Genomic DNA, 17,081 nt, shown 5'->3' on the forward strand with positions numbered 1-17,081 from the left:
ATGGGCATCCATTTGCCCTCTATACATACCGCAAGCTCCTGCTGCCCCTGCTCTGGGCTTTCGCATCTGTCCCCACCTACACAGCCTGCCACCTCCAGCACTAGGCCCTCCCTTGAGGAGGCTCTTCACCTTTTTTCTTACGTCATACAGAGCCACTCCAATGGAGGGCTTCTCTCTAGCAGAACAGCTCCATGGTCGGCCTCTCCTTCCCTCTCTGTCCATTCTCCATCCACCAAACTGTTCCACTTCTCCCCCCTTCTTCCCTCCAGCATCGTTTTTATCCTGGAGACCCTTTCTGGGCTATGAATTTTGTCAGTGGCCCATCTCCTGGGCCGAGCTGTGCTTCTCATCACACTCCTCATTGGCTCCAAATCCTGCAAGCATAACTACCATCTCCAGCCCCATCGTGGTTCCCCATCTGAGGTGGACTCCGCAACTCAGCTCCAGACACACAGAACTGCAAATGTCTCGCTGCATGCCCAACCGATGCGTTGCTTCTGCTTGTCGACCCCTCCACCCACCAATTCAATGGACATCTACCCACCAGCATCCCCTGCCTGGCCCTGAGGTGATGCTTCCGGCAGCGACGCCGCCCTTGACTCCTACTGCTGCCTCCACCTCTCCTCGGTCTTTCTCGGGGAAGGGAGGTAAGATATGGCGTGTTTCCGTGTTCTCCAGCAACGCCACCAACCAGCAACATTGCATCGCTATGCGGGTTATCATTCCAGATCTGCAGGCGCACTGGTTGAATTCTTTTTATGCAGCCAATCCGAGGCCACATCACTAGACCAATAACTGTCCAGTAGTCATCTGACATATGGGTATAACTGTCCTCACCCAGCGAGCTGCACGCAGTTCCATCTCCACCAGCAGAAGCAGAAGTTCGCCAGCACTACACCGACACCCAGACTCGATGTCGCCCTTGCCACCTGGGATCGCCGCACATGGCAACCTATTGTTTCGGCTGTGGACTCTGAGACTGGAACTCCTTGTATTGCTCCTGAGATGAGCTTTAGCTTTCTACCTATTGTGCTTGTCTGAGAAGATAGTCATTTTCGTTTGCAAGAGAACTTTTCAGAGAATAGTCTCACACAAAGAATTATTTACTTTCTAAGATCTTTTAGTTGTCAAAGAAGTCATTCTTTATTTTTCCAAGAAGGATTTTTCTTATTTGTTTTGAACTGCTAACAGAGCACAGAATTTAGGTTTGTGAACATAGACTGATTGTGTCAATAAATTAATTTGTAAGTGTAAGCAATGACTTACTGTAAAAGTTCCCCAAGCCGGGACACTTCAACTGTCATAAGGATAACAGAGGAAGCTAAATGCTCACACATATTTAATACGCAAGTTAAAAAAAAACAGGAAACATTATATACAAAGGGTGCTCCATAACCAATACTAGGGAACACACTAAAAACATTGCATGGACTTCAACATCAAATTGGGCTACTCGCGTAATTTCGGGACGATGCTGCTTTCTACATTTTTTTGTAATAGCGAAACTTGAATATTATATGCATTCACCTTGTTTTGTATAGGTTTCTGTGAGGTTTACTAACAGCTATTGTGCGGTACTCTTGCTATGGACGTAAAGATCAGTGTGTGAAAGGAGGACCAGTTATGTTTCATAGGTACGTACAACAAATGGATAAGTGTAAATGTCACATTGATATGAGGCACTTTATATGTTAAAAAATATCGAGACACGTTATTATAAAGTAGAATTTCTGCGATTTTATGGCCATTTGTTTACGAGACAAGTACTAGATAAATTCGCAAATTTATTTAAGTAAACTCTTAGTCAATGTATGCACACTGGTGCTGTGTTCTATGCAGATTAAATTTATACTTGACAATCATATTAATTTCCTTCAATTTATGGAGGTTATCAAACAGTTGTGTGTATCTTACTGTTTCCAAATGAGGCAGTTTCCTATAGTGTCTTTAGAGCTTAATTAATTAGAATAGATTCGACAATATGAATCAGCGCCATAAGAAACCTAATAAAATATTGTTGGCTGTCATTTACTTTATTACTCCAAAATTCGAGCATCGATGTGTGCCAGTGTACGGTTTTACTTTTCTGATGAAATGGCAAAAAAATGCTATAGATATTTTGCTTGTCTCTCAAAAGCAGAAGCGCAAATACAGAAAAATTGAAAATAATAATGGATAAGAAGGTGGTGCAAATCGCTTACCATATTCAACTGCAACAGTTTCATAGTGTCAAATGTGTTGCTTCTCGTGACACTTTGGTACCGTCTACAGTGTCACTGTAACGTAAATAATTAGAACAGAGATCCGACAATACGAATAAGAGCAATACAAAACGTAAAATATTGTTGGCTGTCACTTCTTATCCCGTTACGAAATAAACGTAAGTAAAGTGGAATCTAAACTATGATTCTGTGGCAAAGAAGTACAATACCATTGCTCTTCACATCTTAAGGCCTACTTAAGTTCCTCGTCTCAAACTGTTAAGATGTCTGTAAAACGATTATACGTAGTTTCACGGTACATCTAAAGGTGACCTATTTGTAGCAGTGAAGCAATAACGCTCAAAATGTTCTGAGGGCTACACGGGCTAAAATGCACCGTCCCAATATCACGTGACTTAAGCTGCAGGCGATGTTGCGGACAGAATTCCCGTTCTGCGCATATGAATCTCACTCCATACACAATTATACTCTATGAGTGGACAAAGGTTCATTATACACTGCCCACGACATCCATTTCAGGATCATTCCATCACTCAAAAAACCTGTGTAATGACAAGAAACGAAACAAGCGAGAGAACACGGCGAGGCAGGCACACTGCATTGATATTCGGAACAGCGTTGACGCTGCAGATAGGGCCAAAACGAATCACAACTGATCTTACAGTGGCATGCCACACATGAACTGATGAACGCTAGAGTTAAGTTTAAGCATATCTCTCGTCTGGGTTTGAAACATAAAATATTCCCAGCGACACCATGCAATGATGTTGCACTTAATCGTCATTCATATCGCTCATAATACATGGCAACAGATTTAACTGCGGTAACTGTTCAACTGTGTGTGAAATCTTATGGGACTTAACTGCTAAGGTCATCAGTCCCTAAGCTTACACACTACTTAATCTAAATTATCCTAAGGACAAACACACACACCCATGCCCGAGGGAGGACTCGAACCTCCGCCGGGACCAGCCGCACAGCCCATGACTGCAGCGCCTGAGACCGCTCGGCCAATCCCTCGCGGCTAACTGCGGTAACATCGCTTGTATAGTGTGACTTAAGTTTAACACACCGTAAACTGCTTTATTTGATTGCAGCTAAACTTGGAAATGGATTACCAAAGCTCCAGTTCCATGCCACCGTCCCCAGTCGATGCTAGCTGAGTCGGACACGTTCAAGCATCCAAAGACACATGTTATTCTTTCCACTGCATCGAAATGTGGGTAAAGCTAGGCAGAAGTGCTCATGACGTCATGCCGTATGACTCTAATGAGTTTAAATTTCTTAGGGTGGCTGTACGGCCGTCATGTTTGAAGCAAATTTAATACCCGTCCGCCATTTCTTCTGTATTAAAGAGCGTCTTCTGCTTTATTAACCCCCCTTGAAATTACGGCAGCATCAAGTAAAGTTATAATCGACATATGGATAAACTTTTCGATTCATCTAAGACTGCAACATGACTCAAAACACACTCGTCTATCCACGATAACTTCTTGTTGCTCGCAAACTGAATATAACTCAATGTAATTTCAGTAGGTACTCTGAATATTATGCAGTAAGCTTCGAAACGAATTGTAGTGAGCTGGCGCAGAAATTTTGTATTTTGTTTGTATTTTCAGCACAGTCAAAGCCTCAAAAATCAGAATACTATGGACGAGAATATTTTAAAAATAATTGTAGTTAACACAAGTATTCAATAACAATAATAATGACTTACAATATAATAAAATGATTTACTGCCGCTACATGTTTATAGTGTTCTATCGTCATTTCATTTCCACAATGTTTTCATTAGCATTTCATTGTTTCAGTGCCTTCACTCACATGCTGTTTCTGTAATGTTGTCATTGAGCTTTAAATAAAATAAGCTTAGTATCCAGTTGTCCTGCAACTTTACCTGTCAGCTCACAAGATTTATGTCAGTGATTTATTCTGAAGATAAAATAATGCTTGAGGGGAAGTTTTTTTTACACATAATGCGCTTTCCTTCCAAATTAAATTGTTGTAAAAATATGGTCAAAGTTTATAAATAAGTACCTTCTCGTCAGTTGCAGCGAAGTGTTCTTGGGTGAGACAACTTCACAAACTATATGACTTAGCAGAATAAAAATGTATGGTCAGAGTCTATTTCCTTATTTTCTGAGAATGTTGTGATACATTATAACTAGCTTGAAGTTCCAAAAGCTCCTTCAACAGGTCCGTTACGTTATCATTATTTAACGTATAAGAAACTGAAATACATAGACTTTTTTCAAACTGGCAAGTCAAGATACTAACTGCAATATTGTTCTTTTGTGTCGTACACTAAGTTGCTTTATATGTTTCTTTAGTAACACATTATCTGCTTGTAGTCTGTCATATTGCGTTTTCAGCTTTCTTATGACTTGGAAGACCTGTAACTGTCATTGTCATAAACAGGTGTACTAGGAACCATAAACAATGAAATTCCATCATTTGTGTGTGTGTGTGTGGGTGGGTGGGTGGGTGTGTGAAGAGATCCGACGGAATAAAAATTAAATACGTAAATAAAACTGATAAACACATATGGTGTCTCTCCACGTGGGAAACATATGGGCGCGAGTCCAGTCGTCTTGAGAAAGTGCATGAATATCAATAAGAAAACGTTAATTCTTTCGAAGAAGTTACTGTTTATAATGAACTTTATTTACGTAAATAACGCTATTAACGTAAGTGATGCTATTTACGTAAATAAATACCATTAGCAATAGTGACTGTTGCTGTTTCCTTCTTTGACAGAATCAACCTATATGTTGTGCACAGCTACGCTCTCAAAATGTGAGTTTTCGATAAAATAGCGTAGTACGAGAAATCAGCATAAACAATCAAGAAATTGAAGACAGAACAAAACACAGAAATAAAGTTAAAAGGTGATATGGTTCCCAAGACAAAATAGTTGAAGAAGGGAGCGAAAGAAGCGGGACAGCAGAAGAGAGGAGAAAAAAAGTGAACAGATGACAGTGTATCGGCGAAAGCGTAAACCTAGCTAAACTTTTGTCCTTACCTGGCCTCTAACGAAATAAGAAGAAGAAGAAGAAGAAGGGAGAAAGCGCAGGTTACATATCATTTATTGAAGAGAATTTACTAAATATACATGCAGTATTTTTTCATCACTGTACATGCGAATGGGACATGATGTAGCATATTGTGGGGTAAGCGGTATAGGAAAAAGAAAGGAATACTGATGTTTAACGTCCCGTAGACATGGAATTCATTGGAGGCAGAGCGCAAGCTCGAATTGAAAGATTAGAAAATGAAATCGGCAGTGTCCTTGCAAAGGATTCGTCTCAGCAACTGCCTGGAGGGATTTAGCGGTATGACGGAAAACGTAAATCAGGATGGGGTCGGACGCTGACTGGAACCGGTGTCCGCCCGAATTTGAGTCCAATGTGCTAACTATTGTGCCACCTCGCTCGCTTTATACAATAAAAGGACACAAAAGTGACTAGCATGCTTTCAGTACTGAACAAGACAAAGCACACAACCAATGTCTTGACACTTATTTACCATATGTTGCCTAAGACTTACGTTTCTGAAGTCGGTCAATTACGGCCGAAACCTGTCATGGTTAAAAACCAGTTCTATGATTGTATCTAGAAGCAATATAACTAACAGAATAAAGGTTAATATTCATTTGTTTGACTGACACAAACCTCTTCTCACTCTTACAGCAAGAACTACTAAATTTGGTGCAACGTTTGAAACAATTCTACCGCCCCTAGCGCAGTTTCTTGATTTTGTCTACATACTTATTTCCTGTTACTCAGTTCTTCATTTGTAAAAACACTAGTAAATTATAAAAGATTTGTGATTTAATTCGATAGCGGAAATCATCTGCAAAAAACGCACTATAAATGTATACCTTCCAACAAACGTTATCTGGTATTTTTGTTCGGTCATCTCTTACTAGACGTATGAAACAGTGTTATCACTAAATTCATGGCATCAATAACCGCCACTGTGGAGCCTAAACAAATCAAAGTTCACTTGCAAATAAATTTACTGGTTTGTATCTTCCGTCGGTACAATTACGCAACAACCCTATCGTTACCGAGATGAGTGTGCAGCTTACATCGCTGAAAACTCAGTAAGATGCTCTCTGCCAAAGCTTTCAAGTGTGTTAGCCCTACTCCTCACCACGATGTACCATAGATATTTTGACAGGAGAAATATTCCCACTGATTGGAGAAGAATACAGGTCGCAGGCATCTACAAAAACATAAAATGAACTCATGGAGGTACATTCTGTCTTTGCAACTAAATGAAAGGCAGTTTGTTTTTTGCCATATGTATTTCTGTTCTTTTATTTATGAAGCATTTTCAGTGCCTGTGTTACATGTTTGTTTCTACATATATAATAAACGCATTATGTAGCATCTACAAGTACTTTTTACCCGTAGTTTCACTCGGTCATCTCTTATTAGACCTATGAAACAGTGCTATCATTAAATTAGTTCCATCAATTACTGCAAGAGCTTGTAACTGCTACATAAAGCACTTATTATAAGTATAAAAACAAATATGTAATACAGGCCACTGAAAATGCTTCATAAATAAAAGAAACCCGTCTGGCAAAAACAAACTGTCTCTCATTTAACCGCTAAGACTGGGCATACCTCAGTGAATTATGAAGCAGCTAAGGAACAACGCAAAACGGAAATAATGATGAGAGAAAGAATTTATCCACAGAACTATTGCTGTGTTTAGTAACATTCGTATCTAGCAAAAACATTGTGTTCTCACTTCAAACATTATGACATACCACGCCCAAAATAGCCTGCTCCACTGAAACCAGTACAAGAACCGTAGACATTGACAATGAGAGCCGGCCGCTGGGGACGAGAGGTTCTAGGCGCTTCAGTCTGGAACCGCGCGACCGCTACGGTCGCAGGTTCGAATCCGGCCTCGGGCATTGATGTGTATGATGTCCTTAGGTTAGTTCGGTTTAAGTAGTTCTAAGTTCTAGGGGACTGATGACCTCAGATGTAAGACCCATAGTGCTCAGAGCCATTTGAACCGTTTTGACAATGAGCAACTCGAATTATCTACATCTGATCTACGTTCCTACGGGATATTTAAGTGGGCATTGCAACCGGACAAAAATTTTCCTTCTATGATGGTCGCCGCATGCTGTCCTGGATGGAGAGTCATCCACACACATTGAAGAAATATCTGATGTGAACCACGGGAGTGCAGTAGAACTATTGCTGTTTATGTTTTACATTAATGACTTAGCAGATAGTATTAGCTAAAATGTCAGACATTTTACAGTTGGCGCAATTGTCTATGAGGAAATTTTATCCCGTAAAAAAGCAGCAATATGCAGTTAGACATCGACAAAATATCAACCTTTCACAAATACTGGCAACTTGCTCTTAATGCAGGGAAATGAAAAGTACGCTTCACACGAAACGCGAGAGCCTCATAGCCTTTGATCGCACGATTAATGGGTCGCCATTGGGGCAAGCCATGTCAGGTATGTATAAGAGAGTGCGAAACGGTAGTCATTAAGTTTAAATTATCACATCGAAAAATGTAGCACATAACTAATGTTTTGTTTCAGTTGTTGCCAGATAGATGTCTGCAGTCCTTGTAAACACTGAAACCCAAGCAACCCAGTAGCACAGCAGGCCTTTAGAGGAGTCAAGCAAAATGGCGCAGACCATCTCCTCCACTTTATCAGTGGGTTGCAGAATTTTGTTTTAACTCCTCCATCAGCGTGCCACGATATTGTGACATGTACCTGCAAAGAAGTAAACAAAACATTAACCTCGCATTGTTTTTCAGGTGATAATTGAAACTCTATGATTACCTGTAGTAAAAACGTGGAATGTTCGGAAAGTAAAGATCGATTAGGTGTGAAGTGGAAACCACAGTGAAAATACTATGAAGCTTTGCACAGATGTGTTGGGTAGTGTCTCTAGTAAGCCCCTCGATCACGTCACATCGTTCTTTTCAGTTCTGAGCGCACAGTAAACCCTTAAAGGCGCCTAGAAAATAGTCTCCCGCCAGGTGTGAGGGCTTGGTGAGAGATTTCGCCTGCTGTCACACAGGCCACATAACACAACTGTCACGCGTTTCCTTCTTCATAACAATTCTCGACCGCAATCTGCAGGGGCGTTTTCGATAGGAAGTGCCAGATCACCCACAACTGTCCCCGTCATTAGTTCCCCGTCAGCTCCATTCTGCTCACATGAACCGCTGGCTGTGAAGAGCACATTTTCGCACAGACAGCGAGCTGTAGACGAGCGTAGAGAAATCGCGGAAAGCAGAGGCGGGTGCCTTCTATGACGAGTATATTGGTATGTTGGAACAACGCTACGACAAATGGGAAATTGTAGTAGGTACCTATGGGACAAAACTGCATAGGTTACCTGACCCTAGGCTTACACACTACTCAATCTAACTTAAGCTAACTTACGCTAAGGGCAACATGCACACCCAAGCCAGAGGGAGGACTCGAACCTCCGACGGGGGGAGCCGCGGAAACGGTGGCAAGGCGCTATAGACCTCGAGGATACCTCTTGCGGCTGACGACTGTGGAGAGAAGTAGCTGAAAGTTGCAGCTAACTGTTGCCTATCCCATATATAACTCATAGATAAAATTAGCCAAGTAAGAGGTCCCACAGAAGGGTACGATTTCTGTTTCTTCATTAGTCGAGCAAGTGGGAAACCTGAATATATGAGGTGTGTGAGAAAAGTAATGAGACTGGTTCTTTAATTACCAAACTTTTTATTTTCTTTCCAAACTACAACATTGTCCCCTTCAAAGTAGTTCCCTTCAGCAGCTATACATTGGTGGACTCGTTATCCCCAGTGTTGGTAGCAGCGCAGAATGCCTTCACCTGGTAGGGCCTTTAACATGTCGGTCACATTCTTTTCCACGTTCTCCAGAGTCCCAAAATGAGGTCCTTTTAAGACATTTTTCAATTTCTGGAAAAGAAATGCCTCAGATCAGGTGAATAGAGGGGCCGCGGAAAAAAACAGATATGCCTTTTGAGGTAAAAAATTCCGTGATGAAAGTGGCCGTGTGGTAACGTTTTTCGGCACCGTTTAGGCATAAACCTTCCGCATGTGCAAAATTCCAGTCATAATTTTACGTACCGTGAAAGTGTTTAACAAGTCACCCATCACCCTTGTTATTAAACGCCAGTCTGGTCTCACCTGATTTTGAAGTTGAATGTCTCTCTGCGCGAGGTTCATCTTCAATGTTTTGGCCTCCCAAAAGGATTTGTGTCAGCAAAAAACTCGTGCTCTGGATAAGCAATGTACCCCATAGACCTGTTTCAACTTTTGAGAGGTCACACTCGCCGATTCTCCAAGTTTAACAAAAAAACTTGAAGGAATAACGTTGCTCTAAACTCCACTATCCCATTTTCGTAACACGCAACAAAATCACAACTTTTCAGATGGCGCTCTCAAAAATCACTTGATGGCCGTACGGAGATGAAACGCGGACTGAACATCTGGAAGGGATAAGCTCACCAGTCTACACGAGTAGAACAACACAGCTTCACCAGACCGCTCGCAACGTTGTCAGTCCCATTGCTGTTTTCACACACCTGCTACGGTACCGTCAAAAGTGCTTTCTTCCACGTACAGTGTAGATGTAGAGTCTATTCAAACTATGTTATTTAAGACTTTCACTTCCAGCTCCTTACCTCTGTGATGTTCTTATGTCTCACTATTAGTGACTACGTGCGATTCGTGGTGGGAACAATGAGATCATACCTTCGTTGGAGATGTCCAGTCCCTCGGTGGTCGTTCCTGGTTGCGGAGTAGAAGTTGCACCCCCCAGCACAGACACCGAGATCAACATCAGCACCGCTAGGGTGCGGAACGGTCTGGTCGCCGAATGCATGGCGCCTCATCTGGCTCTCTTCGTGCCTGGCCAGCAGAGCGCAGAGCTCTGCCGGTGACTCACCAGTGAAGACAGCGCGATCCGTGACGTCACAGCTTGCCGCAGATAACACTCTGATAGACACTGCTCCGTCTGATCTATTCGTCTCTACTTAAAAGTTTGGCGTTGCAGTTGTACTCATTATTCGTATCTCCTTTAAGGATTGCCAATATCTTATTTCTCCATGCATCGTCGAAAGTAAAATAGCAATGCAAATATCAGGTGTCAGAGTTTCATAAATTGAAAGGATACTGTCACGGAAGAAGACCATGAATATGATTTTAAAAAATTTGTATCAATATACACTAAGGTGACAAAATTCATGGAATACATCTTAATGTCAATAAATGATAATTAATTGAAACCCTCATCTGCCGACAGGTGTTGTTGATGTACCACGATGGGGACAGCTGAACATGTGTGCACTGACCAGGACTCGAACCCGGGATCTCCTGCTTACATGGCAGGCGCTCCACCCATCTGTTTTTTCGATATAGTTCGTTGCGTTTGGCCAGGGAGGACGTCACATAACATCCGTTCAAGTTGATCGTTGATTCCTTGACTCAGTTTTTTTTATTCCAGAGAGCACACAGCACTCTGACGGAACACGCTGAGCTACCGTGCCGGCATCCAACTGAGCCACCGAGGACACAGATGAATAGCGCGACTACAGGGACTTATCCCTTGCACGCTTCCCGTGAGACCCACATTCCCAACTGTCCACAATCTACATACGTAATGTTCCTAATGGATATAGGTATATCAACAACACCTGTCGGCAGCTGAGGGTTTCAATTAATTATTATTTATTCTAGAGAAGCTGCACCGTCATCAATGGCATCTGTTCTTTCGAGAACAGTTACTATCTTCATATATACTATCTTCATACATCTTAATATCGTGTGGGAACTCCTTTTGTTCGGCGTAGCGCAGCAACTCGAAGGCATAGAGTCAACATGTCGTTAGATACCCCTTGCAGGAATATTGAACCGCCAATTGCGAAAGTGTTGCCGATGCAGGATTTTGTGCACGAACTGACCTCTCGAATATTTGCCATAAATGTTCGACGGGATTCACGTCGGGTTACGTGATTGGGCAAATCATTCGCTCGAATTGTCCAGAATGTTCTTCAAACAAATTTCGAACAACTGTGGTCTGATGACAAGCCGAATAATCATCCATAAAAACTTCACTCTTGTTTTGGAACATCAAGTCCGTGAGTGGCTGCAAATGGTCTCCAAATAACCAACATAAGTTTCCAATCAATGAGCGGTTCAGTCGGACCAGACGACTCAGTCCATTCCACGCAAACACAGCCGACACCATTGTGAGGCCACCACTGCCTTGCAGAGGACCCAGTCTATTCCATGCGAAGACAACCCACACCGTTATGGAACCACTACCAGCTTACACAGTGCCTTGTTGACAACTTGGGTCCATGGTTTCGCTGTGTCTGTGCCACTTACGAACCGTACCATCAGTTCTTACCAACTTAAATCGGGATTTATCTGACCAGGCCACGTTTTCCAGTCGTCTAGTGTCCAACCGACATGATCACGAGCCCAGGAGGAACGCTGCTGGCGATGTCGTGCTGTTAGCAAAGGCACTAGCATCGGTCGCCTGCTGCCATAGCTCTTTAACGCCAAATTTCGCCGTATTGTCGTAACGGATTGTCGTACGTCCCACATTGATTCCTGCGGCTGTTTCACACAGTGTTGCTTGTCTATTAGCACTGTCAACGCTACGCAAACGCCGTTGCTCTCGGTCGTTAAGTGAAGGCTGTCGGCCACTGCGTTGTTCATGTTGGTGAGTGGTAATGCCTCAAATTTTGTATTCTCGTCGCTCTCTTGGCACTGTGGATCTCGGAATATTAAATCCGTTAATGATTTCCAAAATGGAATGTTCCATGTGTCTAGCTCAAAGTCTGTTAATTCACGTTAATTCACGTACCCTGAGTACAAATGATAGCCCCGCCAACGCAATGCCCTTTCGTACTTTGTGTACGCGATATTATCGCTATGTATATGTGCATATCGCTATTCTCTGACTTCTGTCATCTCAGTATATATTCCATTAGATCTGGAAGATACCCTAACAAGTGATACAATGTCAAGTAACTTCTTCCGTGCACTTGACAGTGGTTTCCAGAGTGTGTATGTATGTGTAGTTATAAATGAGGATCCGTAATTCTTTATCTAGGTCCACAAATGCTAGCAAGATATCGTTATTTTACCTCGGCAGCCTTCCATTTCTAAGATCGATGCCGGAACTTCTTCACTGGTACGCTTTCCCTTCGCTAAACCATGCCGAACTTCATTCAGAAAGTCTTTAATTTATTTATCTTCTCCTCCGAACATTATTAAAATCAGCAATATACAAACTTGGCTTCAACACCTACAAAAGCCAAGCGGGCGCTACAAGAAGTTAATGCAAAAAATGAGATTAATGATTAAGGTAGGAAAAAAGAACGAAGGAAGTGGAAGGAAATTTCAGAAGGGAAACACACAATAATTTCAATGCTGGGGATCGCAGGTGACGCATCTTTCTAAACGGATGTAAAGAAGAAGCAGAAGATTTGTGGAAAGGAGTGAACAGTATACTTGGCGTACGACATGACTTTAGGATAAACGAAGCGAAGACGACGGCGATGAGTGACAGAAAGGAGAATAACGGCTTGCGTAACTTTAGAACTGACAACTGCCGCGCGGGATTAGCCGAGCGGTCTAACGCGCTGCAGACATGGACTGCGCGGCTGGTCCCGGCGGAGGTTCGAGTCCTCCCTCGGGCATGGGTGTGTGTGTGTTTGTCCTTAGGATAATTTAGGTTAAGTAGTGTGTAAGCTTAGGGACTGATGACCTTAGCAGTTAAGTCCCATAAGATTTCACACACATTTTTGAGAACTGACAACTGATTTACACTGCTGTGGGAGAAGTGAGAGAATTATCCTACCTACTGTACACGAATGCTGTTACACAACTGGCCGAAGCCAGAGAAACATCACACGTGGATTCAGGAGAATAAAGTTTTCTTCGGTAGAGGAGTTGTATTGATATGGAAATGAGGGAGGAGTACCTAAAAGTGTTCGCCTTGAGCAGAGCATTGTATGGAAGCGGAACAGGGACCATTGGTAATATGGAGTAGAAGAAACTTGAAGCTTATGAAATGTGGTGCTATCGAAGAACGTTAAAAATTAAGCAGGCAGATAAAGTGCAGAATGAAGCACTACTAAAAAGAATTGGTGATGACAGGACCTTACGGAAGGAGTAGTTAGTGGGACATCTGCTAAGGCATCCATAATAGCTAAGGTGGCTATAAGTGGAACAGTAGAGGGGGAAAATAGTACGGTACACGAAGATTAGAATATGCAAAATAGATTGTAGGCAGTTTTTGGATGCAAAAGTTCCAAAGAGATGAAAAGATTAGCAAGAGATAGAAAACGTTGCACGATGGTACCCAACCATTCCAAAAATACAAGTTTGAAAAAACAAATGCATTCACATTTCAATAAGTGATTTAGGATCTATGCCATAATAATCACAACAAAATTCTGAAAATTTCCACAGGTCCTCTTGAACGAATATCAAAATGGTTTCCACAAGTGTCGTTCCTCTGTCAGTGCTGCACTCAGCATGCAACAGATAATCGACAAGCATTGAGAATATGAGCGGAAACACACACACATTACTGACTGGGATTACAAATTAGAACTAGAAAGATATAATTACGAGACAAAAGATGTGTGAAATACGTACTGACAAAGACTTTCCAAGCCTTATCTTTTTCTTAACGTCAGTCTTCCAACTGGTTTGATGCGTCCCATCATGATTTTATTTCTATACCAATCTCTTCATGCCAGAGTAGCACTTAGAGTCATGTCCTTCACTGTTTTGTTCTTCATATTTCAGTGTCCGTGTTCCCCTACAGGCGCATGTTTTGCGTTCTACGACTCCCTGCAGTAGCATGGGAGCTATTTTTGGACTTTAACCACGTGTCCTCAATCCTCTCCCCGTTGTCCTTTCGTGGTAAGTTCCTATAGGACCAAACTGCTTAGATCATCGGTCCCTAGGCTTACATACTACTTAAAATAACTTAAACTAACTTACGCTCAGCATCTTTTAGTGACATCACACCTGAAATGCTTCTGTTCTCTTCCTGTAAGGTTACGCCCATTTGGCCGGTTGTCAGTCGCTGCTTCGTGTGCCCGTTAAGCTGTCCGTGGGGTCAGCTAAAGTGAGATGAAGGCTGTGGAAACTTGTAAAGACGTGTCAAATTTTTTTGCAGGTGTACTCTAAATGTCCAGCTGGTTCCATGGGCTTGAGATTAGCTGCCTTACAGTCTGGAACCGCGCCACCGCTACGGTCGCAGGCTCGAATCCTCCCCTCGGGCATTGATGTGTGTGATGTCCTTAGGTTAGTTAGGTTTAAGTAGTTCTAAGATCTAGGGGACTGATGACCTCAGAAGCTAAGTCCCATAGTGCTCAGAGCCATTTGAACCAATTAGCTGCCGACTGTCTCGCTGGGACCTCCCACCAAATGGCATGTGCAGACTGCAAAACACTTCGTACTTGCGAAATGAATTCATTGCTTCGAATTCGATCTCATGACCAATATTGTGAAACGTAGACTATGATTCCTGAAATTACGCAACGAAAACTGAAGCACTGCTGTGCACAAATATCTACAGCTCCAAACAAGACCTAAACGGTGATAGGTAGCAGACAGTTGCAGCAGTGGCTAGAAAAAGTCGCATTCTTGTATCATGTCTGTTTTCGGCGTGAAACCCATTTTAATTAACACAGAATCTATTAATCAAGCTAGAAAACACTTGTACAGTGACCAACACGTATTATGAAGCAAATTTTTATCGGCCTATGTCTAATCTTCATCCTCACATATCGATACACACTGAGGAGACGGAAGTTCAAAAATGGTTCAAATGGCTCTGAGCACTATGGGACTTAACATCTATGGTCATCAGTCCCCTAGAACTTAGAACTACTTACACCTAACTAACCTAAGGACATCACACAACACCCAGTCATCACGAGGCAGAGAAAATCCCTGACCCCGCCGGGAATCGAACCCTGGAACACGGGCGTGGGAAGCGAGAACGCTACCGCACGTCCACGAGCTGCGAACTCGGAAGTCATGGGATAACTTTTAATACCGAATCGGACCTCCTTTTGGCCGGCGAAGTGCAGGAGTTCGACTTGCCGTGGACTCAACAAGTCGTTGGAAGTCCCTTGTAGAAATATTGAGCTATGCTGCCTCTATAGCCGTCCATAATTGTGAAAGTGTTGCCGGTGCAGAGTTTTGTGCACGAACTGACCTCACGATTATCTCCCATAAATGTTCGATGGAATTCATGTCGATATGAATGGCCAAATCATTCGCTCGAATTGTCCAGAATGTTCTTCAAATCAACTACAAACAACTGTGGCCCAGTGACAATTCCATTGTTGTTTGGGAACAGAAGTCTATGAATGGCTGCAAATGGTCTACAAGTAGACGAACATAACCAATTCGAGTCAATGATCAATTCAGCTGGACTAGAGGACCCAGCGCATTCCATTCAAGCACAGCTCACACCACAATGGAGCTAACACCAGTTTGCACAGTGTCTTGTTGACACCCTAGGACCTTAGCTTTGTGCGGTCTGCACGACACTCGAACTGTCCCATCAGCTCTTACCAACTGAAACCGGGACTCACCTCATCAAGCCAGGTTTTCCAGTCGACTAGGGTCCAACCGACATGTTCACGAGTCCAGGAAAGGCACCGCAGACGATGTCGTGCTGATAGCAAAGGCACTTGCGTCGGTCGTGTACCGCTGTAGACCATTAACGCTAAATTGCGCCGCACTGTCCTAATGGATACGTTCGTCGTTCATTCCACACTGATTTCTGCAGTTATTGCATGCAGTGTTGCTCGTCTGTTGGCAGTGGCAACTCTACGCAAATGCCACTGCTCTAGGTTGTTAGGTGAAGGTCGTCGGCCACTGCGTTGTCCGTGGTGAGAGGTAATGCCTGAAACTTGGTATTCTCAGCTCTCTCTCGACACTGTGGGTCTCGGAATACTGAATCACCTAAACACTTCCGAAATGGAAAGTCCCATGCGTCTAGCTCCAACTAACATTCCGCGTTCAGAGAATGTTAATTCCTATGGTGCGGCCATAATCACGTCTGAAAGCTTTTCGCATGAAACACCTGACGACAAATGAGAGTTCCGCCAATGCACTGACCTTTTATATCTTCTGTACGCAATACTACTGCCATTTGTATATGTGCATATCGCTATCCCATGACTTCCGTTATCTCAGTGTAGTACCTCTGTAGGTTAATAAGCTTTATGAAATGAACGCTCAAGTAATTGGCCTAGTGTTAAAATTTGATGCCACTTACAAAATAACTGATAACAAGAATTGGTGCGGCTTAGAGAGACATACAAGCTGAGGTGGCTATACACATTGCCTGACAAAAAAAGTGAAGCACCCAGCAGGAGAGGAGAAAATGAAACTTCGCGGATTGAGAGAGTAGTAAAATTGAAACTTCCTGGCAGATTAAAACTGTGTGCCCGACCGAGACTCGAACTCGGGACCTTTGCCTTTCGCGGGCAAGTGCTCTACCAACTGAGCTACCGAAGCACGACTCACGGCCGGTACTCACAGCTTTACTTCTGCCAGTACCTCGTCTCCTACCTTCCAAACTATACAGAAGCTCTCCTGCGAAACTTGCAGAACTAGCACTCCTGAAAGAAAGGATATTGCGGAGACATGGCTTAGCCACAGCCTGGGGGATGTTTCCAGAATGAGATTTTCACTCTGCAGCGGAGTGTGCGCTGATATGAAACTTCCTGGCAGATTAAAACTGTGTGCCCGACCGAGACTCGAACTCGGGACCTTTGCCTTTCGCGGGCAAGTGCTCTACCAACTGAGTTACCGAAG

At 43.0% G+C, this 17,081-nt stretch overlaps 1 protein-coding gene across 2 annotated transcripts in view; it reads right to left on the reverse strand.

Moving 5' to 3' along the window:
- The window catches only part of LOC124788015 (collagen alpha-1(XVI) chain-like), a 29,440-nt gene extending 19,296 nt beyond the window's left edge, over window positions 1-10,144 (reverse strand). Inside the window, exon 1 of one of the 2 annotated variants that reach the window (XM_047255067.1) lies at window positions 9,972-10,144. In XM_047255067.1, the coding sequence (XP_047111023.1) occupies window positions 9,972-10,101 (130 nt within the window). In that variant the 5' untranslated portion in view covers window positions 10,102-10,144. The remainder of the gene's footprint in view (window positions 1-9,971) is intronic. The other variant, XM_047255066.1, reaches the window with a different exon arrangement.
- Window positions 10,145-17,081: the final 6,937 nt, after the last annotated feature.

The sequence above is a fragment of the Schistocerca piceifrons genome, chromosome 3 (assembly GCF_021461385.2).
Source record: "Schistocerca piceifrons isolate TAMUIC-IGC-003096 chromosome 3, iqSchPice1.1, whole genome shotgun sequence".
NCBI classification, from domain to species: Eukaryota; Metazoa; Arthropoda; class Insecta; order Orthoptera; family Acrididae; genus Schistocerca; species Schistocerca piceifrons.